The sequence below is a fragment of the Rhinatrema bivittatum genome, chromosome 3, assembly GCF_901001135.1.
Source record: "Rhinatrema bivittatum chromosome 3, aRhiBiv1.1, whole genome shotgun sequence".
Taxonomy (NCBI): domain Eukaryota; kingdom Metazoa; phylum Chordata; class Amphibia; order Gymnophiona; family Rhinatrematidae; genus Rhinatrema; species Rhinatrema bivittatum.
In genome coordinates, this window is record NC_042617.1 from 170,412,833 (window position 1) to 170,437,078 (window position 24,246).

The 24,246-nt window shown below is 42.9% G+C and overlaps 1 protein-coding gene across 3 annotated transcripts in view; it reads left to right on the forward strand.

The window, feature by feature from the left end:
* The window catches only part of DPY30 (dpy-30 histone methyltransferase complex regulatory subunit), a 45,617-nt gene extending 21,892 nt beyond the window's left edge, over window positions 1-23,725 (forward strand). For all 3 annotated transcript variants that reach the window (XM_029593934.1, XM_029593933.1, XM_029593935.1), the window contains exons 4-5: window positions 6,428-6,570; window positions 23,049-23,725. In XM_029593934.1, coding sequence (XP_029449794.1) covers window positions 6,428-6,570; window positions 23,049-23,121 — 216 coding nt within the window. In that variant the 3' untranslated portion in view covers window positions 23,122-23,725. The remainder of the gene's footprint in view (window positions 1-6,427; window positions 6,571-23,048) is intronic.
* The last annotated feature ends 521 nt before the right edge of the window (window positions 23,726-24,246 follow it).

A 24,246-nucleotide genomic window follows, 5' to 3' on the forward strand; every position in this document is an offset into this window, starting at 1 on the left:
TCTGAGTCAACCACGCTAGAAACAGGAGTCCCCCAGGGATCAGCCTTGTCGGCAACACTGTTTAACATCTAACTCCTACCACTTTGTCAATTACTATTCCCTCTTTGCTCCTTGGAGCTCTTCCTCCCCAGCAGCAGCTTCAGCGCAGCAAGGCAGCTCAAGTTTCTTTTTTGCTGTTTGTTTTTTAAAGTTGTTAAGAAAAGGAACAGGATGGAAGGTGCTTTGGTGGGAGGTTTGGCGGTCCAATGCACTAGTAAGTCCTGACTACAAGAGGCGGTAACAGTGAGCTAACAGCACGTGCAGCTAGCTTTTTCATGGGCTGACAGATTGCAGCAAAAGCTGCCACTCGTGGGGAGTCGTGGTTAACCTCGAGGGGACTATGCATCTGATGCGTCTCTGGAGGAGAGGGCAGCTCTGTGTGGTTGGCTCAGCAGCGTTGGGTAGGAGGGTGACTTGATTGGCAAGGGCGGGCAGCATGGGCTTTTAGAAGTGTGGGAACAGTGGCCATTTTGTCCACAGGTGCAGAGGATATGGAGGTCCTGGGAGAAGAAATGGATTACCCTCTTCCATTATCCCCAATCGTTCATAGCCCCGTAATTGCATAGGATGACTCAATGGAGCTTGAAATCCTCTGTGAGGAGGGAGGAGGCAGAAGACTCGGAGGCCTTTTCTTCAGAGTTTGTACTCTTCCTGCATAGGGCCTTCCTGGTTAGGAAGGCTGCAGGGGATAGCACCCCGCCCTGTTTAGGGAAGCTTTGGTACATCCCACTGTCTGAACTGATCTAGGTACGTACAGGGAAAGGAAAATTGGTTCTTACCTGCTAATTTTTGTTCCTGTAGTACCACGGATCAGTCCAGACTCCCTCCTGTGTACTGTCCACTACGCCCGCTCGAAGCTCTTTTCACTTGTTCTTTTACACCCCGCCACAGAGTTGCCAGAGGCCGACAAAAGTTAGAAAATTGGACTCTCAGAGGTCGGAATATTCTTTGCATATTGGGACTGATGAGCCAGCATGGCAATTCAGCAGAGGATTCATAAGAATCCGAAGGCGCGGAGGGTCCAAGAGAGAACTCTCCGGACACGAGTCTGTTAGAGATCCTTCAGATTCAGAATATGTGCCTGTGACTGAGGGAGGGAGAAGACCCTAAGGTAGCCCCTCCTGTTCAGAAAGGACAAATTGTGACTCCTAATCCCGCATGTGCTGAAGGAACTAGGGATTAAAGTTCCATAGGAGGAGTCCGATCATGAAGGTGATGGTCCTCGTCATGGAAAGCTTGTGGCGGCCAGCGAAGGCTTTCTCCTTTCATAAGTTGGGGAAGAAGTTAGTGGGATACTTCGGATACTGGCCTGAAGGTAGGGAAGCAACGGCGAAGTTGTACCCCCTACCAAGGGAGATTTTGGCAGCTCCAAAAGTGTCGGCAGTAACTAAGAAAATCACCATTCCAGTGGCAGGGTCTGTTGCACTGAAGGACACACAGCACCGAAAGTTGGAGATACAGCTTTAGGCATTCGGGCAGTTGTGTGCAGTAGTTTTATGCAAAGAGCATGTTTGCACTGGGTGCATGCACAGGTGAAAGACAAGGTCTCCTTGGCCTCTGCCAAGCAAACAGAGAGCTTGGTGGCAGCGGTGCCTTATGTGACGGATGCCTTATATGACTTGGTTTGTGTGTCCGCCAGGATTATGGTGTCAGCAGTATTGGCCAGAAGACTCCTGTGGTTGAGGAATTGGTCGATGGATGTATGAACCAAGTCTCAGCTGGGCTCTCTCCCCTTCAAGGGCAAGTTCTTATTAGGAGAGGACCTGGAGCATTTGGTGAAGCACCTAGGAGAGTCAAAAGGGCATAAGTTGCCCAAGGATAAACCGAAAGGAAACAAGAGAAGCTTACCCTTTCCTTAGTGGTTTAGAGAGAACTTATCTCTTGACTAGAGGACTGGCCTCCTCACAGAGACAGAACTCGGGCAGAGCTCAGTCTTTTCAGGGATAGAAAAGCCTACCTGAGAAGGCTCCGGTCAAGGAAACATGGAAAGTAAGGCCATGCAATGAAATGAAACTGGTTCACTCTTTCTTGGAAATTGTTGAAGAGTGCACCAAATCATGATGGTCCAATGGTTACAAGTTGGAATTTACTTGTCTGATTTGAGAAGCTTAAATGATCTCTCCTTGTACTTCTTGCACCAAACTGGGAGGCGGTTCACGCCGCATTAGAGCTTTTGTGACACCTGGACGCTATAGTGCCAGTTCCCTTAGGGGAGCTGGGAAAAGGAAGGTATTCCATTTACTTTGTGGTGCCAAAAATGAAGGGAACTTTCAGACTGATTCTGGATTTTAAAAAGGTAAATGTGGCTCTGAGTGCCACTTCGATCAGTAATAGCTGCGGTTCACAAAGGGAATTCATGGTATTGGATTTGACCAAGGCTTATCTACATACCCCTCTTTGGGCAGAGCATCAAAAGTTCCTAAGATTTAAGATCCATGGGGATCATTTTCAGTGTTTTGTGCTTTCCTTCAGGTTAGCGACTATGCCATGGACCATCACCAAGATGATGGTGGTGGTAGCAGAGGCTCTGCGGAAGGAAGAAGTCTTAGTTCATCCTTATCTAGATGACTGGCCCTATGTTACCAGCCTGACAGAAAGCCATGGACAAGTTGCAATCTCTGGGATGGGTTGTGAACTTGATGAAGAGCAACCTCATTCCATCCCAGTCACTGGAGTATCTGGGAGCCCGATTTGACTCCAGGATGGGCAAAGTGTTTTACAGCAGACAGGGTGGTGAAGCTGCAGGCGCAGATTCACTGGTTGTTGCAGCTATCTGTACCCAGGGTGTGGGATTATTTACACGTCCTGAAGTTCTGTGACTTCTATGGTAGATCTAGTTCCATGGGCACTTGTGCATATGCAGCCCCTTCAAAGAGTGCTTCTTTCTCACTGGAACCTGATGTAGAAGTAGTTTAGCTTCCACTACCGCTCCAGGATGAATCCACATCCAGTCTGTCATGGTGGCTTTCTCAGGCCAATCTGGAATGGGGAGTGGAATTGGAAATCCTAGATTGTGTGGTGGTGACTACTAATGCTAGCCCAACGGGTTGGGGAGCTCTTTGCTAAGAGTAATCAGCTCAAGGTCAATAGATGTCGGCAGAAGCGTCGTGGTCTATCAGTTGGTTAGAGACAAGAGCGGTTTGCTTAGTGTTGTGTTCGTTTTGTCCACAGTTGTATAAGTGTAAGTACTATCGGACAATGCGATGACAGTGGCTTACATCAACTGCCAAGGAGGAACCAAGGGACAGATGTTCTCTCAGGAAGCTCAGGAGCTTTTTTGTTAGGCGGAACAACACTGGTGGCCCTGGGGAAGTTACATGTTGCTGGGTGAACAGTGTTCTAACAGACTATTCTCAGCTGGCAAAGGTTGGATCCCGGAGAATGGGAACTGTCGGAGGAGGCGATGACATTCATTCGTACAGGTGGGATATCACTTAGCTGGATTTAATGTCCTGAAAACAGAACACCAAGAAGCATCACTTTTTCAGTTGTTGACAGGATAGTGGATCAGAGGGAGTAGATGCTTTGGTTCCTTCATGGCTGGCAAGGATACTGCTATATGTTTTTCCACCATGGCCCCTGATAGGAAGAGTATTACAACGGCTAGAGAGACATCTGGGCAGGATGATCCTCATGACTCCAGAATGGCCAGATTGATAGATCTAGTAAATCTGGTGGTGGACGGACCTCTGAGATTCTGGCATCTACAATAGTTGCTTCATCAAGGTATAATTTTCTTGGATCAGGCAGATGGCTTTTGAAAGGAATTGCTTGAGATGAAGGGATATTCCTAAGCGGTCATTACCACCTTGTTACAGGCCAGATGGCCTTCTACGTCATTAGCTTATGTCAGGTAGTGGAGAGTATTCAAGGCATGGCATCTTGAAGAGAGAGTTGAGCCTATTCAAGCGTTAATTTCTCATTTTTTGGCTTTCTTGCAGAAAGATCAAGGGAAGGGACTTGCCTTTGATTTCCTTAAAGTGCAAGTGGCGGCTTTAAGCTGTTCTTGAGGTACAAGGGGTGTCCTTGGCTTCTCATTCAGACGTGTGCCTTTTCTGCGTGGGGTGAAGCATTTGTGCCCCCTAGTGAGAAAGGTATGTCCCTCATCGAACCTTAATTTGGCATTCCATTTGAACCATTAAAAAAGATGTCTTTAAAAGATCTCACCCTGAAATAATTTTTTGGTGACTATTTGTTCGCCAAAATGATTTCGAAGCTTCAGACCTTATCTTATAGAGACCCTTTTCTGCAGATTTTGAGGCTAGGGTGTTTTTGCTCACTGTACCATATTTCTTGCCAAAGATGGTCTCTGATTTTCAGACTGTGGAGCTTCCTGCTTTTCCAAATTTGGACTAGTCAAGATGGCATGCGAGGGAGCTGTATGTCGAGCCTCGTTACATTCTCAAGGTTTCTCACTCCTTTGCTAGCTTTCTCCACATGCACAGGCTTCTCCTTCCCTTAATCACTTTCTCTCTCACACACACACACAAACACACACACACACTCCAGTCATGTACCTGACCAGTCACTTCCATTGTCTCTCCTATATACACACATCACCTGTCTGATCAGTTTCTGTCAATCACACACATGCTCTCTCTCACATACATAGATGATCTCAATCAAATGCTCTCACTTACACACAGGCTCTCAGTCACAGTTACACATGCACACTCTCAAACACACATACATGCTCTCACTTAGAGACAGGCTGGCTGTCTCTCTCGCTCTCACTTCCTGCCCGCCCCCTCCCCAAGCACAAATGGTAGCTGCAGCAGCCTCCCCCTCTAGCCCCCATAGGCCAAGAAAGAAGAATCCCATCAGCCACGGGAGGCTAATTCTGCTGTCTCCTGTGCCGATTTCTGGCAGCTTCTGATTTAGCTCCGGGCCCACGCCGCTACTTTTTCGTGTAGCATGGCTCTTCTTCCCGCGCACCCCACTGCACGTCACTTCCTGTTCCAGGCCATAGCCCAGGCGGCAACGGCAGCAGTGGAAGATTGTCCCTCTCGCTCGGTGAGGGAAGAGCAGCGGGAGACCAGTAGCACGCGACACACATGTTGAGAATCGTTGCTCTAGGGAGCAGGCAGCGTGGACAAAGAGGATTCATATGGTGAAAAGAGCTATGGAAACATTTAAAGTGCCACCAGGGTGTCTCCCAAATTTTAAAACAAAGGGGAGTGACGGTGGTAAGACACATGAACCCATCATGATGGACCATCTCCTTCTGTACAAGTGAAGGTGGTGGTGTGGGCAGCTGGTTCAAGTTAGTTACCTTGGCTGCCAGAGCTCCTTCAGTGCTGCTGCTTCCAAAATTCAGAATGAGTCTCCATCCTATCCTGAGTGCTCGCTCTTTCCATTTTGCTTAGTTTGGGGTTAGGATGGAAACTGGAAGGATTTGAAGGAGAGAGACTCAGGAAGAGGAGGAAGAGTAGGCGCTGTGTGCAGTGCATATGCTGCACAATGTGGGGGCCCAGCTATCCATTCTACTGATTAATTACCACATTCCGGGGTCATCCTATAGCTAGGAAGACGAGAAATGCATGATTACACGTGTTCTCAGAAAGGAGCTCCTACACGCTCAAGAGTCAGTACTTGCAATGCTATAAGGTAAGGTGCTAAGAGCAGAACCCAGGTGCTGGCCTGGAGCTGAGCATTAGACAGAAGTGATTTTTTCTGTGGCACAACCTGATTAGGTCTGAAGGCGTACCAGTGCACAGTGGTTTAAAGTATGATGACTCCATATCAAAGTTCTAATGTTTTATATTTCATTTAGATAAAAGGTAAGGCAGTTTTTTACAGAGAGGTTTTATAGGCATATTCCATACCCTGCTTATTACATCCACAGATTATACAAGTGTTACCCCTTGATTAGCATCTTATCTGTTTTAAGCTTGCTAATAAAGTGGCTTAATGTTCAGCTGCAAGCACTGAAGGCTGGTGGCCCCCAGCATGTTTGTTTGTTTAAAATTACTTGTCTTCACTTATATTAGAATATCTATGCTCGGCGGATTCCATAAAAACACAAAACATATTGTGGTTGATAGGGCTGTGACAGTGGCTGCTGCTGGGAGCAAGCATTTTTTGCTAGCAGCAATAGAGCAACAATGTTGGGAAGCCTTTCCCATAGAGTGATAGTGGCTGCTATAATATCTCTGATGGCTTTCTTGCTGTTCTTGCACAAACTGGATGCTGCAAGCAACAGAAGAGGGTTGGTATCCAGGTAAATGAGTTTGCAGTATGCTTGGATCTAAAACTCCCAGGCACTTTTAGCTGCCAAGACAATTGTCCATCCTCAGTTATTAACATGCAGCTCCCTTGCAACATTAGAATGCAAGATGCCTTTTTTTTTTCCCCAGTATTTTTAATTTTTGTTTGTTTGAACTCTTAGAGAATAGTAGAAAATGAGAAGACTAACGCAGACAAAGTGTCCAAGCAGAAAGTAGATCTTCAGTCGCTGCCTACACGAGCATACCTGGATCAGACGGTGGTGCCTATCTTGCTACAAGGACTTTCAGTTCTTGCAAAGGAACGGTAAGAGTTACTTGCTGATGTGATCCTTACTGGTAGATTACAGTTCTGAGCCTGAGATCATTATTAGTCTATGCCAGAGCAGGAAACTTCAGGTCCATCTCCATTAGTTTAAACACAATTACTTACCAGTCTTCTCCTAGCTCCCTGTCGGGGCCTGATGCTGCTACATTCACTTCTGTGTTTTGCTTTGGAACGAAGTCGTCACAGAACAGAAAGGACAAGCTGGTTACCATGTTCATGTCTATCAGCAGTTCTCAAGCTTTACCATATTGAACACCACCTGACTTATGGCTAAAGCCTCCAGATCCTCTGTGTAGTTTTTCCTCTTTCTCTCACTTGCTAATGTCTTGAATTCTTTCCTTCATTCTTTTTTTTTTTGTCCCACTTAGCCGATTTGATCCACCATCTTCTCAGTCTGCTCCAGAGTTGCCAGGTTACCCAGTTCCAGGAGAGGAGACTTTTTGGCCAATCCTGGTTTTGGGCCAATCCTGGTTTTGAACTTGCATGGTAGTATTTGTAGTCGCTGATTCTACTAATTGAAATCAGTGCTGCAGATATCATAATGCATCAGGATGAGGCCATCGTAAATCCAGCACTTGCCTAAAATATCCCTCTTGGAACTAGGTGCTTGGCGGCTCTGCTGCTTTCTCATTTACACTTCATTTTTGGCAGTGCCTGATGACATGACCAGCTCTGACCTGCTTCTGTTTGGAAACCTGTATCCAATCTAGGGATGTGAATCGGATCCGATATTGGATCCGATTCACATCCGATATCGGATCCGATTCACATCTATAGAGATGTGAATCGGAACCAGAATCGGATCCGATATCGGATCCGATTCACATCCCTAATCCAATCACCTGGGAGGTTTGGCAGTTGACAAGGGAGGACAGACTGTCTGGGGACTCTAGGCCCTACTTCATCATTTGATTCTTTCTGTGGCAGGAGCACAGACCGCAGTGTAAAAAGTGTGTTCTTGTTGAGGTGGGAGGAGGAGGCAGGGCCCAGAAGTTTGGCTTCCTCTACACTCAGGCAGGCCAAGCCTCACCAGTGAGTTATGCATTCCAGCTGACTTGCTGATGTCATGGACACATAGCCCTACCCCAACATCAACCTGCTAGTATTCTCTGTCTCCAGCAGATGGTGGACATACATCTCCCTACAAGGGATTGCTTGTAATAAAAAAAATAAAAATAAAAATTAGATGACGTGTGAAGATTGAATACTGCTGGAGATCTGTTTTTTTTTTCTCTCTCTGGGTCCTTCCTTCAGTGTTGGCATGTGGCATTGGTTCTCCCCTCCCTCTTTGACATCTTGGAGAGTTATGGATAGAGAGGTGGCGGTGTGGGAGCAGTGGGTTGCGCGGCTTTGGCTAGGCCCCTTCTTCTGAGACTGTTTTTCTCTCGGCCGTGTGGTAGGCCGTGGCAGTGCCCATTTTCCCCTGCGTGCCATGGGCGCCATTTTGGTTGCATGGGATGGTTCTGCATGGGCATGTATGTGCAAGCTTAAGACTGCAGTCTCTATTCGTGTGCGTTTGTGCAGGGAGGGGTCTTGTGCACACACGCCTATAGCCTGGAACTGGGTGCCTAAGTCCACGCAAAGGTACTGTGCGCATACTAATGTGCAAATTCTGTGCTCATACTACATGTTTGCTGCTGTGTGTGTATTGTCCGCTCGCTTCCTGTTCTGCGCAGACTACCGCGTGCCTTTTGGCTGTGAGCATACATGGACATGTACTCCTGGGACTTTGTGGTGAGTGCACAGGAGGCAGTCTGGTGCCCGGTAGAGGAAAGTTATGGTGCTGGGGACAAAGTCTAAGCGCCTACCTATTTGTGAGACCTGCCATATAAGCGCAATATAGCCATTGCTTTCCCTTCGTCTGTTTCAGTGTTGTTTTGATGCTCAAGGTGAGTTACCTACTGCGGACTTTGCTGATGCGGGACCCTCCCCTCTGACTGAGGGGAGTGAGATGGAATGCGAGGTTGCAGATTCATCTCCCTCCTCCTTTATTCCCGGCAGCAAAGACCTCTTCTCTGGAGAAGGATCACTCAGGGAGTGTTAGGTTTGAACCTATGGGCCCTGGTAAGGACAATCTTCCTTTTCCTAGGTGGAATTTTTCTAAGGCCCGCAGACCTTTCTGCCAGGCAGAGCCATAAAGGTCTGCTAGCCAGAGCTCATGGCCTTGAGGCTCCCATGGATCAGCTGCTATGGATAAACGAGGCATGGACACTGTCCCTGACAATGGTCAGGGGGATGGGGTTCCTGATATGTCAGATGACACTGATGGGGACTTGGCGGTCTCCCCTCTAGAAGAGGGGGGAGATTCTTCCTAATTTGGAACTGCATAAGATTATGCTCTTTTTTTTTCCACAGAGACAAGTTGCTGAGTCTATTGACTCTGTCCCTAAAGATTCTTGTTGTGGATGGGGGTGATACTGCAGGTCTGCAAAGCATCATGTTTCTTTCCTCTTCTGGAAGCAATTCAGAAGTTAATTGACCTAGAATGGAGCGCCCGAAAGCAGATTTCAAACGAGGACACACTCTAGCAGGCTTATACTCTTTAGATCTGAAGGCAAGGAGCCACATTTTTAGCCGATAAGGGCTGTGATTTGGTTCAGATGGCCGCTAGGGGAGTGGTGTCCATAATAGTGGCTAGGGTCAGCTGTGGCTCTGAAATTGTTCAAGTCCTATCTTTCAAGGCTGCCCTTTAAGGGTTCCCTTTTGTTTGGCAATGAGTTGGTAAAAATGGCAAATATAGAGGGGAAGCCAAGGTCCCTCGCTTTCTGGAAGATAAGAGGGGGACATCGTGCCCGTTTGAGGTGAGAGGTTGATCTAGGGATTCCTGTCGTTTGTGGCCTTATAGAGGAGCCTGTACATACAGGTTTCGTTCCCCCAGAAGATCACAGTCCTTTCGAACTAGAAAGCCACATTCTTCTCAATGAAGAGGTGGGTCCTGGAAGTGATAAGGGAAGGCTATGCTCTTGAATTTCTACGAATTTCTCTGGATGCCTTTGTGATTTCCCCAAGCAACTCTCTACAAAAGAGTAGCAGTGGAAACAACCTTAAAAAGTTTGTTGGATTTAAAGGCAATAATTCCGATTCCCAAATCACAAGAAAGTACGGGCGGCTATTCCATGCATTTTGTAATTCCTAAGAAAGAGGAGAGGGAGCTTTTCGGCCAATCTTAGATCTCAAGGGAGTCAATCAACATTTGCCAGTGACTCATTTCCAGATGGAAATGGTGCAAATGGGGGAATTTCTCATGTCTCTAGGTCTGACGGAGGAATAAGAACATAAGAACATGCCATACTGGGTCAGACCAAGGGTCCATCAAGCCCAGCATCCTGTTTCCAACAGTGGCCAATTCAGGCCATAAGAACCTGGCAAGTACCCAAAAACTAAGTCTATTCTATGTTACCATCCTTTTTTTAAACACAGCTATACGAACTGCACTAACCACATCCTCTAGCAACAAATTCCAGAGTTTAATTGTGCGTTGGGTAAAAAAGAACTTTCTCCGATTAGTTTTAAATGTGCCCCATGCTAACTTCATGGAGTACCCCCTAGTCTTTCTATTATCCGAAAGAGTAAATAACATCTACCCATTCTAGACCTCTCATAATTTTAAACATCTCTATCATATCCCCCCTCAGCCGTCTCTTCTCCAAGCTGAAAAGTCCTAACCTCTTTAGTCTTTCCTCATAGGGGAGCTGTTCCATTCCCCTTATCATTTTGGTAGCCCTTCTCTGTACCTTCTCCATCACAATTATATCTTTTTTGAGATGCGGCGACCAGAATTGTACACAGTATTCAAGATGTGGTCTCACCATGGAGCGATACAGAGGCATTATGACATTTTCCGTTTTATTCACCATTCCCTTTCTAATAGTTCCCAACATTCTGTTTGGTTTTTTGACTGCCGCAGCACACTGAACCGACGATTTCAATGTGTTATCCACTATGACGCCTAGATCTCTTTCTTGGGTTGTAGCACATAATATGGAACCCAACATTGTGTAATTATTGCATGGGTTATTTTTTCCTATATGCATCACCTTGCACTTATCCACATTAAATTTCATCTGCCATTTGGATGCCCAATTTTCCAGTCTCACAAGGTCTTCCTGCAATTTAACACAATCTGCTTGTGATTTAACTACTCTGAACATATTCCCATTTATCAATTTCAGGCTCTACCCTTAGGGCTGACAACTGCTCCCAGGACCTTCTCCAAGGTCATGGTGGTGGTCGCGGCGTCTCTGCGCCAGGTAGGCATCCTAGTGCATCCGTATCTGGAGGACTGGTTGATTCGGGCCAAGAGTGCAGAAGAGAGTCTCTTGGTGTCTCACAAGGTAGTCTCCTTGCAACTGGAGCTAGGCTTGGTGATGAACCTGGCCAAAAGCAGTCTATAGTGGTCCCATACTCTAGAGTATCTCGGTGTGCGATTTGATGCAGGGCAGGGTTTTCTGCCAGAGTGTCACATTCAGAAGTGAAGGACACAGGTTCAGGCCCTGATAAGGAAGATTTATCCAACAATTGGGCCGATACAGAAAACTTTGCAGGAGAGTCAGCGAGCACCCGCTCTCCCAATGCTCGCCCAGGCCACTCTCCTGGGCGCGCGATTCAGGAAGCCCAGGTATGCTAATTAGGACCTGCGTAAAAAGGAGTGTCCCTAGTGCCTCCTTTTTGACAGAAGCGGTGGCTGTCAGCGGTTTTGAAAGCCGATGCATAATTTTACTGGCATCGGCCGTCGAACCCGCTGACAGCCAGAGGTTCGGAACATGGATGTGGGCAAAATTGAGTGTCCATTTTCCAACCCGCGGGGCATGGGCAGATTTTTTTTTTTTTTTAATCTTTAGGGCCTCTGACTTAATATCGCTATGATATTAAGTCGGAGGGTGTACAGCAAAGCAGTTGTTTCTGCTTTTCTGTACACTTTCCTGGTGCCGGCCGAAATAAAAAATGTGTGGCTTGACTGCACATTTTACTTTCTGTATTGCGTGGGACTAATAGGCTCATCAACATACATTTGCATGTTGCGGGTGCTATTATTTCGGGGAGAGGAGGGGTTGGAAGCACGTTTTCTACGCGTTATTACCCCTTACTGTATAAGGGGTAAAAATAAGAACATAAGAACATAAGAAAATGCCATACTGGGTCAGACCAAGGGTCCATCAAGCCCAGCATCCTGTTTCCAACAGTGGCCAATCCAGGCCATAAGAACCTGGCAAGTACCCAAAAACTAAGTCTATTCCATGTAACCATTGCTAATGGCAGTGGCTATTCTCTAAGTGAACTTAATAGCAGGTAATGGACTTCTCCTCCAAGAACTTATCCAATCCTTTTTTAAACACAGCTATACTAACTGCACGAACCACATTCTCTGGCAACAAATTCCAGAGTTTAATAGTGCATCAAAAACGCGCGTTCAAATGGGGCTAACAGTGCGCTCAGCCTGAGCGCACTTTATTGCATCGGCCCGAATGTTGTTTTATCTGCAGGTTCTTTGGTCAGTGGTAGCCAAATTGGATTGGTTCCCTGGGCGAGCATGCACACGAGGGCCTTTCAGCGCTCGTTGCTCTCCCGTTTTGGAATCCACAGTCCCAGGAGTACTCGGTGAGGATTGCTTTACTATTGGAGTTGAGCCGCTGGTTACAGTGGTGGCTGCAAGCAGATCATCTCAGGGAAGGGGTTTCTTTGGAGACACTGGATTGGTTGGTCCTCATAACGGACACTTTCCTTCAGGCTTAGGGGGCTCACTGTCAGGACCTGGTGGTGTCGAGGAGCAGCAGTGGACTATCAAATCGATTGGAAGCATGGGTAGTACGACTGGTCTGCTTGCACTTCGCTGAATGGCTGGAAGCTCATGCGCTCAGGATAATGTCAGACAATTTTTGAGAGCTGGTGTGTGGAGCACGGTTCTCATCCACTCATAGTTGACGTGCCTTTGATATTGAAATTTCTGCAAGAAGGTTTGGCTAAAGGCTTGGCACTTAACACTCTGAAAGTTCAAGTGGCGGCTATCACTTGTTATAGAGGGTGAGTCAATGTTGGGACATTGTCTTCATATTCAGATGTGTCCCGTTTTTTGAAGGGAGTTCACCATCTGCATCCTCCCTTGAGGTTTCCAGTGCCTCTTTGGTACCTTCAGCTGATCTAGAGTTTCTTGGTGGATGCTACCTTTCAGCCCTTGCATGGGTTTTCTTTGCGATTACTTACCTTGAAGATGGTTTTTTCTGGTGGCAATCTGTTCAGCTCTATGGGTTTTTGAACTCAAGCTCTCTCTTGTTGAGAGCCGTTTCTCCATATAACTCAGAAGGTGGTTCCGCAATTTCATTTGCATTAGTCGATTTCCTTGCCCATGCTGGACAGGGATAGAAATGAGCAATAGTATCAGCTTTTGTGCGCCTTGGATGTCAAGCGATATTTAATGCAGTACTTGAGGTTACTAAACCTTTCAGAAAATCTGATCAGCTGTTTGTACTCCATGGTGGAGGTAAACTAGGTGAACCGGTTATGAGGGCAACTATTCCCCATTGGATAAAGGATGGGGATTCCCGCCTATGTGGATGCTGATGTTCCATTGCCTCAACAGGTTAGGGCATGTTCCACTAGAGCTCAGGCGGTATCGTGGGCGGAGCTTAGGTTGTTGACGCCTGTCGATTTGCCACGCAAGTGACATGGTCCTCCTTGCATGCTTTCGCGAAGCATTATTGTGTGATGTTTGTGCCCAAGAGGATACTGCCTTCGCACATGTGGTGTTGACTGGACCGCGGGCAGCCTCCTGCCCGGTTTGGGAGTAGCTCTGGTACATCCCACTGGTGTGGACTGGCCTGCCAGAGTTCAGAGGAAGGAGAAATTACAACTTACCTGATAATTTCCTTTTCTCGAAAGAAGGTCAATCCACTTCCCACCCTCTTTTCCAGCTTAGGTTACATTCGTCTCTTATATTGTGGATGATGCAGTGTGTTATATAAATTCATTCATTGAAGAACTGGTAAGTGACATTTCCAACTCTAGTGTTAGTGAATGTTCATTTCTTTCTCTGAGCTCAGTGTTTCCAATTGGTTGGAAGCATGAACGGTTAATGGTTAACAAACATGTTCATGTACAATCAGTTTGTCCACAGTTTGGCTTTTCCATAGAATACTGGCGGGCTGATGTCGGGGCAGGAAGCTATATGTCTGTGATGTCAGCAAGTCAGCTTTACTCTGTCTCCATCTGCTGGTAGAAGTGCATAACCCACTTGCCTGCCTTCCTTTAGAGCAGTGGTTCTCAACTGGTGTGTCGCCAAGCACACGCAGATGTGTCACCACACTTCCCAGCCCCCACTGACCCAGCTGCTCCCCCTACCCGAGCAAAATAGGTCCTCCGCCTGGGCTTAAAATGCTGATAGCCCGGGCAGAACACAGCAGGACAGTTGGAGTCAGCAGCACCAGCATGCTTTCTTCTTCCTGCCCCCCCCGGCGGTTTGGAAGAGGAAGCGGTGAGCAGCGGGTGCATACACGGGAAGAAGAGACCATGCTAGTGCAGGCAGCGTTGGCCCGAAGAAGAGAAGAGATGCACAGCCTGAGGAATGAGCAACGCGGTTTGGAGAAAAACGAAGAATAACATCAACCTCCTCGGCCGATGGGACTCCTTCTCCGCGAGGGCTGAAAGTGAAGGAGGTTGCTGCTGCCTTTAGGGTTGGAAGTGGAGGAGGCTGCTGCTGTCGCTAGTTCGGGAATGAGCAACATATGTGTTTGAGGTGCTGTGTGTGTGAGACAGCATATATGTGAATGATTGAGGCCTGTATATGTGAAAGAGAGTATATGTGTGATTGAGAGCCTGTGTGTGAGAGAGAGCATGAATGGAAGTGTATGACTGAGAACATGTATGTGTAAGTTTGAGATTGAAAACCTGTTTGTGTGATTGAGATGCGTGTGTGATTGAGATGCGTGTGTGATTGAGATGCGTGTGTGATTGAGATGCGTGTGTGATTGAGATGCGTGTGTAAATGAGAGAAAGAGAGAGTGCATGTGTAAGCATGTGAATGAGAATCTGTGTGTGAGAAAAAGACAGCATGTGTGTGTGTGATTGAAAGCCTGTATGTGTAAGCGTGAAAAGACAGACAGCATGTGTGTAAATGTGTAATTAAGAGCCTATTTAAGTGAGAGAGAAAAACATGTGTATATGTGAGTGATTGAGAGACAGTGAGAGAGAGGAGAAAGTTGCAAGCAAACCATCCTTCCTTCTGCTAATTCAAAACAATCTCAGGGCACCTGGATATCAAACGTTCCCAGGTATGCAGAGCAAAACATTTTTTGTATCCTTATTTTTCATTATTGGGCCTTTGTGTCTATTTTGAAATATTTTATTGATATCTAGAAATGTATTATATGAATTTTAAATTATTGGATATTCCATTCATCAGCTGTTTTGAAATAATCAGTTCTTTTTGTTAGTATGGTTTTGCTGCTATTGATTTTATATTTCTTGATTTGTTTTATAAGGATGGGTGATGTTTCTCTTTTTCCTTTGTTACACTGCATACAGAGACCATGGCTTGTTGCAGTTTCCAATTCAGTTTTTGTCTGCATGCTTCTAGTTATGTGTTTTGGCCTCTTTATTCTTTGTTAGGTGAGGGTCAGCACATGTGATTCAGGTGAGGTAGTAGACTGGCTTGTTCCGTTTTCCTAATAGGAGGTGTATTGATGTCTTAAGGCCTGGTGTAATATTTTCAGTGTTGCCTTTTCTTAAGTAAGGTGTTTACTGTTTGAGTACTGGAAATTGGTGCTGTTTTGGTGTGGGATGTTTGTATAAATAGTAATTTCTGTTCAGACAGTATATGTATCTTTCCCTTGTGTCATTCTTAACAATAAAAATAATACTGTGGTCTGTCAGGTGTGTCATGATGGGAAAAAGGTTGAGAACCACTGTTTTAGAGGAAAGGAGTTTATCAGGTAAGTAGTAATTTCTCCTTTGGGGGCTGGCAGTTATGGAATCTGCCACTTTGTATCTTTCTGTTCTTTATAAAACATACCTCCAGGTTAAAAACCATAGAAACCCAGACTGATAGCTTCTGCATGCACCCATAATTGTTATGGATGTCAACTGTAACCATTTTATTCCACATACTACTCTGGCCTTTCAAAATGTCAAGTTCTAAACAGTAAAATCTTGATAATTCATGTTTCACTCACTGCATTAAAAGGTTGAATATATCCAAGTAATCTGAGGATGTTTTATGATACTATCCGTGAGTGCCCTGTCTATTAGGACTTCATTTTCTTTTGTGTTTTGACTGGGTTGAATTTGTGAATAAGAATTTTATGATGCTTTGATTTTATTTATTTATTTATTTATTTATTTTTTGTTTTTATATACCGATCTTCCTGCATTAGATACAAATCAAACCGGTTTACAAAGAACGTAAAACTTGCCTGTAGGCTATACATTGAACCTTGAACATTAACCTTGAAAGAACCTGGAACAACAAATTGAATTATGAAACAAATTTTATCGGTAATACTGTTTTTGTCATTTTTGGATGTTTTTATCTTGTAATCCGCTAGGTACAAGGTCATTGAAACATGAAATAGAAATGTTTTAAATAAAATACTTTTAACAGAAGAATTTTCTGCTGGAGGAAGTGACATCATCGGGACCGATGGCTGCATGATTGCGGCACTTCTCTCTCCATCAAGCCCAATCCACAGATATCAAAGCCATCCGAACCCTAAATAAACAAGGCAAGTACTTATTGCTGCCATTGTAAAGATGTCGACTAAAAAGAAAGCAATAGACTTCCGACAGTTTTCTTATTTGAAACTGGACAAGTCGGCTGAGGGCACTGCGGCGGAGAATTGGAAGTCCTAAATTTAGAACAAGGCCCCGATGGTGCAGTTACACACAGATTGCAAGACATACCTTCCCTGGCCGAGACCCGGGAATAGTTTTGTAGCCTACAGAAAGATATAAAGGTTTATAAAAAAGAAATTCAGGATTTAATATCGGAAGTCAGAGAAGAAATGGCAGGCACTTAAGAGGCGAGTGGATGAAATTGGTAACCAGGCAGACAGCCAAGTCGAATCTATCAAGTGCAATCGAGAGATGAGTGGTACACTGCAAACGGAATTTTTATTAATGAAAGAGAAATTTGCTGGTATGGAAAATCTCCTGTTCAGAGGCTTTAATGAGAGACCAAACAATGTGGATAGCAAAACAGTGATGCAATTCTGCCGATTTTTGCTAGCTAATGATGAGGACGCGAATAACTCTGCTTTGGAAATTAAAGTTGACAAAGTACATCATGCCTTACGGCAGAAACGGAGCAATAGATCCAGAGACATAATTGTGGGCTTCCATGACTACTCGCTTAAAGAAAAAGTAGCATCAGTGGCTAGGAAGCAATTAACATGACCTTGGGAAGGCCAGGATATTTCCATCTACACTGATTTATCCCAGGCAACCCTGCAGAACCGTCTGGAGCTTATGGGAAACTACCTCATTCCTGAGAACTGAAAATATTAAATACCGTTGGATGTATCCATTTGTCTGATTTTTACCAGTGAAGGAGTCGCATCAAGAATTCGTACAGCGGAGGAGGCATTTAATGTTCTAAAAGACCGTGGCTTCACAGGATCTAGAGCAATTCATAGGGAATCCAGATCAGCAACCCTCAGGGGGGAGGGTGGCAAAGAGTGGGCAAGAGGAATAGTTGTTTCAGAAGGCAATCGGGGGGGTGTCTTCATCTTCGAAAGACCAAACTTGAAGCGCTGCTGACTTATTGATACTGGTTATTTTAATGTAAAGGTTTGAACATTTTCATTTAAAAAAAGAAAAAATCTTTTTCAAAAAGTGCATTTGCATTCCTGGAAAGATGCTTGTTTTTTTTTTTTTTACCTACTGACTTCCATATTTTATGATGACAGCCTCAGAAAACATGGGGTTCAATTTTAAAAGCCCTGCGTGCGTAAATCCTGCCAGATTTACGCGCGTAGGGTACTCGCGCGCCTAAGTCCCGGGGCTTCGTAAAAGGGGCTTGTGCTTGTGTAGATTATTTTCACAGCTATTTCTGTTTTGTTTTCACTTTCTGGATGGAGAGAGGTAAAACATTGATGCGACGAAGGATCTTCCTCCGATGGAAAAGGAGATTGTGATCTGCAAGGAGGCAAAAGCAGATCCAAGTGGGGGAAGGGAGGGGCAAGAAGGGAGTATGGAGAGGAGTTGGGTTATTAAAAAGGAACTAAGAGAGATGCAACCAAAGTTACATTGGATTATCAAGTCATTGGGTATGTTTAAGAGGCTGGGGATTACTTATAAAATGAATAGGCCACATACAAATGTGAACAACTTATTTCCTCATATACAGGGCTTGCAGGGAGTGCACAAGCTTTCTGGAAACTTTGATAAGAATTGGGGATTGTGGGCAATAAGGTGGTGTATTGTAAATCACATAACCTTCTTTTTTATAACATAAATGGCTACGTTTAGATTGTCAATAAATGTGAAGGGTTTGAACTTCTCTTACAAAAGTCGAATGCTTTATAAGGAAATTGAGAAACTCAAAGCATCAGTAGTATTTCTACAAGAAACCCATTTAAAAGGCAGATATGAACTCTTGATGAGCTCCCACAATTTCACTTGTGTTTTATTGCTTCTAGCTCCAATCAAGCCAAATATGCGGGAGTGGGTATTTTAATATTCAAAAAATATAGTTTGAATATAAGAACAGAATCAGAGATCCACTTGTAGATTTGCTTTTGCACATTATTATAAGTGGTACCCCCTATACATTGGTTAATATTTACGCTCTGAACAAAGATCAAGGAGAACTTTTTAGTAAACTTCGCCAGGCTCTGTCTAATCACAACGATGGCAATCTCATTATGGGAGGAGACTTTAACTTGGCAATGATACCCTCCCTGGATTCCTTTTTGGGAAGGAGTCCTACAACAAAAGGTCATAGGATTAAATTTTAAAAAATGTAATGGAGAATTGGAGCCTGGTAAATATCTGGAGAACCTGCTTTCCTACCTCTAGAAATTATACATTTTATTCTATACCACACAATTCATATTCTAGAATAGACTATATATTGGTGGAAAAGCTGTGACATAGAAGCAAAATCACTTGGTCTGACTATGCTCTAGTTTGGATAGATTTATTTTTTATTATGACATGGGACACAAATTTTGGAACTTGAATAAATCTTTATTATCAGATAATGATTGTATTTCTACCCTAGCAGATGACATCAAAGAGCTTTTAAATAGAAACAAATAATCGTGAATCCTCCCAGTTATGATGTGGGATTGCTTGAAGGCTTTTGTGAGAGACCTCTTGATATCCAGGGCATCATATCTGAAAAAGAAAAGGATTGCTCAGATTTGGGATATAAAATCAATCTGGAATGAAATCATTCTATAGACTGCTCCAAACTGACTTTATCTTTACTAAAAAAAAAAAAAAAAGCCAGAGAGGACCTTAAAGGATTGAATTAAATAAATTAGCCCAACAAGTTGAAATATCCATATAAGAATATTTTTGGGGAGGGGTATAAAGCGGGGAAACTATTAGCTTACAAATTAAAGCAAATCCTAGTCCAAAATGATGTTTTAAAAATAAAAGATGGGGATGGGAAAATTCTGACCACCAATTCAGATATAAGGAACAGATTTCTGGGCTTTTATAGAGAATTATATAGAGCGAATGGATTTATAACAGTGGATATGATAGAGAACTACCTGCAAGACATTATCCTACCAAAACTCAGTGCAGAAATGCAGTTATGGTTAGACAAAAGTTTTCAATCTAGTAATTATACAAACCTTTAAGTTGGGCAAGTCTTTGGGACCTGATGGCTTATCAGCCAAGTTTTACAAGCAATTTTTACCATACCTGGTCAAACATTTGCAAATGTTTATTTAAGGAGGAATAGGTTCCTTCTACCCAGATTCCAACCTTGCTGGCATCACAGAGCTTGCTGAATCAGAAACTCTATTATATGTGGCTTATACTGCCCCATCTTGCTAATCAATTTAGATTTAAAGATCCATGCTAAAATCTTAGCAGACAGTTTCAATAAAATTGTTGGACAAATTATAAATTCAAAACAAGCAGGTTTTATACCGGGTAGAATGGCCTTGGATAATGTAAGGAAGATAGTTGACATAATGTGGTAGGCACAATAGGGGGAATGTCAGCTCTCTCTTCCTTACAGTGGATGCAGAAAAGGCTGTCAATATAGTGCATTAGCCTTTCTTTTTCCACACTCTGGAAAAAATGGAGTTTGGTTGTCACTTTGAAATGGCTACAAAAAATTTTCATCCGCTAGCCTGCATCAAGGTAAATGGAGGATACTCTGGAAATTTTTAGGTAGAAAGGGGAACCTGACAGGGATGTACCTTATCTCCTTTACTGTTAAAATCAGAAGAAATGCTCAATTGACAGGTTTTACAGTGGGAAACAATTATAAATTGTCCTTTTTTGTAGACAATATTTTCTTCACAATAATAAACCCTGACAAATCCTTGGTTGAAGTTGAAAAAGAACTGGGTGCACTCAGTAAGGTATCCGGATTCAAAATAAATTGGGATAAGTCAGAAATTATAAATGTATCTTATCCCTGTAATGTGGAATCCATGGTGAAACAAAAACACCAATTTAGATGGGCAAATAGCAATACCTTGTAGTATTGGGGTAAAAGAATGAGGGATCTTTTTCAGCTCAATTATCCACCACTATTACAAAGAATTAAACAAGATATTGAAAAGGGGAACGCTTATCTTTTTCCTGGTTTCCTGGTTGGGAAGAATATCGGTAGTCAAAATGAACTTTCTTCCCAGATTGACCTATTTTTTCAAACCCTTCCAATGTCTATTCCCAATGACATGCTTAAGCTGTGGCAGAAAAGAATATATCTTAGTGTCCAATCAGATGAATGCATCTTTACCAGCAGATGGAGATGGTGCAAACTGAAATCATAGTTCTAGCGTGTAGCAGATGGACTCAGGACTAATGGGTATAGTGTGCTCCTGATAGCAGTTGGAGACAGATCAGATTTCAATCTGACGTCAGCCCTAGTACATATACCCCTGCAGGAAGCTCTACTCTTCAGTATTTTCCGTCTCCATAGCAATATTGGATGGGTCCAATGCCACTTTCCGCAACTTTTTATGGCAGCTATGCCATACTTGGCGATGGAATAATGAAGTGGCTTCCAGTACTCGTAATACTTTAAGTATTTGGAAATTATTGGAAGGATAAAATTGTAGACTGATGAGATTGTCTGCTTTTATTTATTTATTTATTTATTTATTTAAGAATTTTTTATATACCGGGGCACGTTAAAAACATCACCCCGGTTCACAATGTAACGTAACGTAGCAACAGGCTTTACAATAATTTAGAATAGATAAGCATAGATAAACATTATTTAGCTTTACTATAAATTAGAATAGATAAACATTATGACAACTGTTCAACTTGGGATAGGTGGTTTATCAGGTGTTACGTGATAAACTCATGAGGAGAGTAGAAGAGAAAAGGTGATTGGAATATGGGCGGGTAAGGAGAGGTAATTCTTAGGAGGGTAGAAGAAAAATAGGTTCTTTAACTATTCACAAAGTGGCAGGTAAGAGGGCGGATATGGAGGGGTAGGAGGAGGATGGGGCTGTTGAAATGGGAGGAGGAGGATGGGGCTGTTGAAATGGGAAGAGGAGGAGGGGGGGTGGGAGGAAGGGGAACAGGGATGTTATTTAACATTTTTATATACCGGGATTCATGCAGACTTTGCATATCATCTCGGTTTACATTGTAACTGAAAAAGACAAGCATGAAGAATGCAAGTTACATAGAACAGGGTATTAAAAACTTGGAACAGAATACATGGGTAAAATAACTTAGAACATAATAGAGGATGGCGAAACTGAAAAATTATCTTATTGTAATAATTTATATTTTAAGTTTGATTTGATTTGGTTTGATTTGAATTTTACATGACTGAATTATTCCATAATACTTCCTTTTCACCTCGTCTACCATTAAAGTCTTTTAATATTTGGAAACTGAGTGGGGTGACCAGATTGGAACATATCTGGGAGTCAGGAGGGATGGCTACATTTGAGAATCTTAAGACAAGATACCATCTTCCCAAAGATGAGTTCCTATCTTATAAAGATTCATCATTTTTTGTAAAAAGTAAAAATACTGACTTCCATCTCTCTTGGTAAATCCTTTTTTTGAGGGAATATGCATGGAAGAATAAAGTAAAAGGCGTGATATCTAAAATATTAAATACAGATGCTAAAGATATGTCTACACACAAAAGCTTAGGAGAGAGATTTGGGATATGATTTATCCTCAGAGGAATGGCATATTGCATTTATAAGAATTAGAGCCTCTGTTTACACATTAATAACTGAAAATAACTACAAATTTCTCTATAAGTGATATATAATGCCCGAGAAATTGCATACATTTTTTCTGGCCATGGATAATAAATGTTGGAGGGGATGTCAAGTGGTGGGCAATTTCTTTCACATATGGTAGGGACTGTACGATTACCCAAAAATTTTGGAATAACATAGCTGTGATTTCAGATATTAAGGAAACGATTTTACTAAAACCGAGAATGGCATTGTTAAATATACCTGATGAAAACTTGGCGCTATATCCTCAGTTGTTAATACAACAGATTTGCATCGCTGTAAGATGCGAGGTAGCCTATTGATGGAAACAAAAAGTGCACCCAAAATGAAGGCAGCCATGTTAAGATTGGATACAAGTGTGCAGAATGAGTAAGATAACAGCTTTTAAACACCATAACCTACAAAAATTTGATATGATTTGGGGGAAATATCTGAACTGGGGAGAAGAAAAAGGGGAATCATACCTTAGTTGAAAGGTTGAGATTTTTATAACTGATATTCTTATAACCCTTTGAATAGGGTGATGTTTGGCTGTTAATATATACAGGATCACGTTGAGTAGGCTTATTTGATGCTGGCCAAAATTCTAAAACAAGTTTTAACATGGTTTTCAATAAGAAAATCTCTATTTCCTCTTATTGTACCTGATGTAACTGAGATTAAGGAGGGCGGGTATGGATAGGAATGGGATGGTTTGTCTACTATGAAGTTATTTGTGTAACTTGTGTTACAATTTTTAAAACATGTAAAAGTTTATCTTAATTTTTGTATGATAGTACCAGGTGGAACTGTATTTGGTTACTGAGATTTTGGTTTTCACTCTTAATGATACAATAAAATTGAAAAATAAAGAAGAAATTTCTGCTCATTGTTTTAATGAACTCAGAAGAGGTTGTAATAGTATATATGTTGATGTAGCTGAAGAATATGCTTTGTCTTTATAAATGTGATTTGGCTATTGCATTCAGTTTTATACTTATCACTAAGCTTAGTGTTCTTTTGATGACATTTTAAAAATGGAATATATTTTAATCTATTATGATTTTTTTCCCCTCTCCACAGGCCTCTAAACCCAATAGAATTCCTAGCAGCATACCTTCTCAAGAACAAATCACAGTTTGAAGACCGAAACTAGCATCGCAGGAAATAGAATACGATGTGATTGCTAGAGTCGTCACCCATAACACAGTTTAGGGAGCAATTGTGAATAGCCCACATTGCTACAAGGACCACGGGTACTTTTGTACCTAGGTAGTTTCACTTTGAAAATTGCTTGCAAAGGTACCTGCATTCTTCATCTATAGACTGAAAGGGGAAATCAAACATAAGTTGGTTTCCTCCCTGAAACTAAATACACCCTCTTTTTTTTTTTTTTTCAGTTTGGCTAAGTCTGTGCGTTGTGAAAATCCGCACATGCTTCTAGCTGTGTTGAGTGGGGACAGTTTTCCTTCATGTGCTGTCTGCCTGGGTAAATGTTTCTTTTCTTGGCTAGATGTCTTTGAAAATTGTCCTCCTTAATTTGGGCCTCATTTACTAAGCATTCTTCTCATAGACACAGAATGGGAGAAAAGCCTTAGTAAATCAGACTCTTTATTTGCTGAAATATCTCCTTTTGCATTTTTCTGTTGTATTTAATAAAGTACATTTTTCATTTGTAATTTCTCATTTGCGTTATACTCTGTATTGGAAAGTGACTTTCCAAATAAAATCTTTTACTTACCAAGCTGTAGTAAGCAGTTCTTATGGCTCATTTCATTCTCTTAGAGATAAGTTGTCCCATGATGCTGTCAGCACAGCTCCTGCTGGTAGAATTGGGAGCAGACATGGGGGCACTACATTAGCTTTTCCTTTGTTTCTGCATTCAGTTTAAAGCTTTTCTTACTCATCTACAAATTCATTCACTCTGCAGCTTCTCATTACCTACCTTCTCTCTTCCTTGTGAACTCAGTTCATTGGGCAAGTTGTTCTTATCTGTACTCTTCTCTACTGCCACTTTCCACCTTGCTGTGCATTATGCCTGGAATAGACTGCCTAGGTTGGAACCAGTCTAAAAACTCTCCTGTTTGAGAATGCTTTTAATCTTAACATTTCTCTGTAACAAATATATTTCCAGTAGAGTTTTGTTTGTCTTGATCAGATTTGTAAGCTCCATGGAGAAAGGGGACTGTCATAGGAGTGTCTTCTATAGTTTACTTCTTTAGTGCTACTATCTTTTTCTTTAACTGTTTCCTTTACCTTTTTTTTCAAAGGGAAAGGAGGC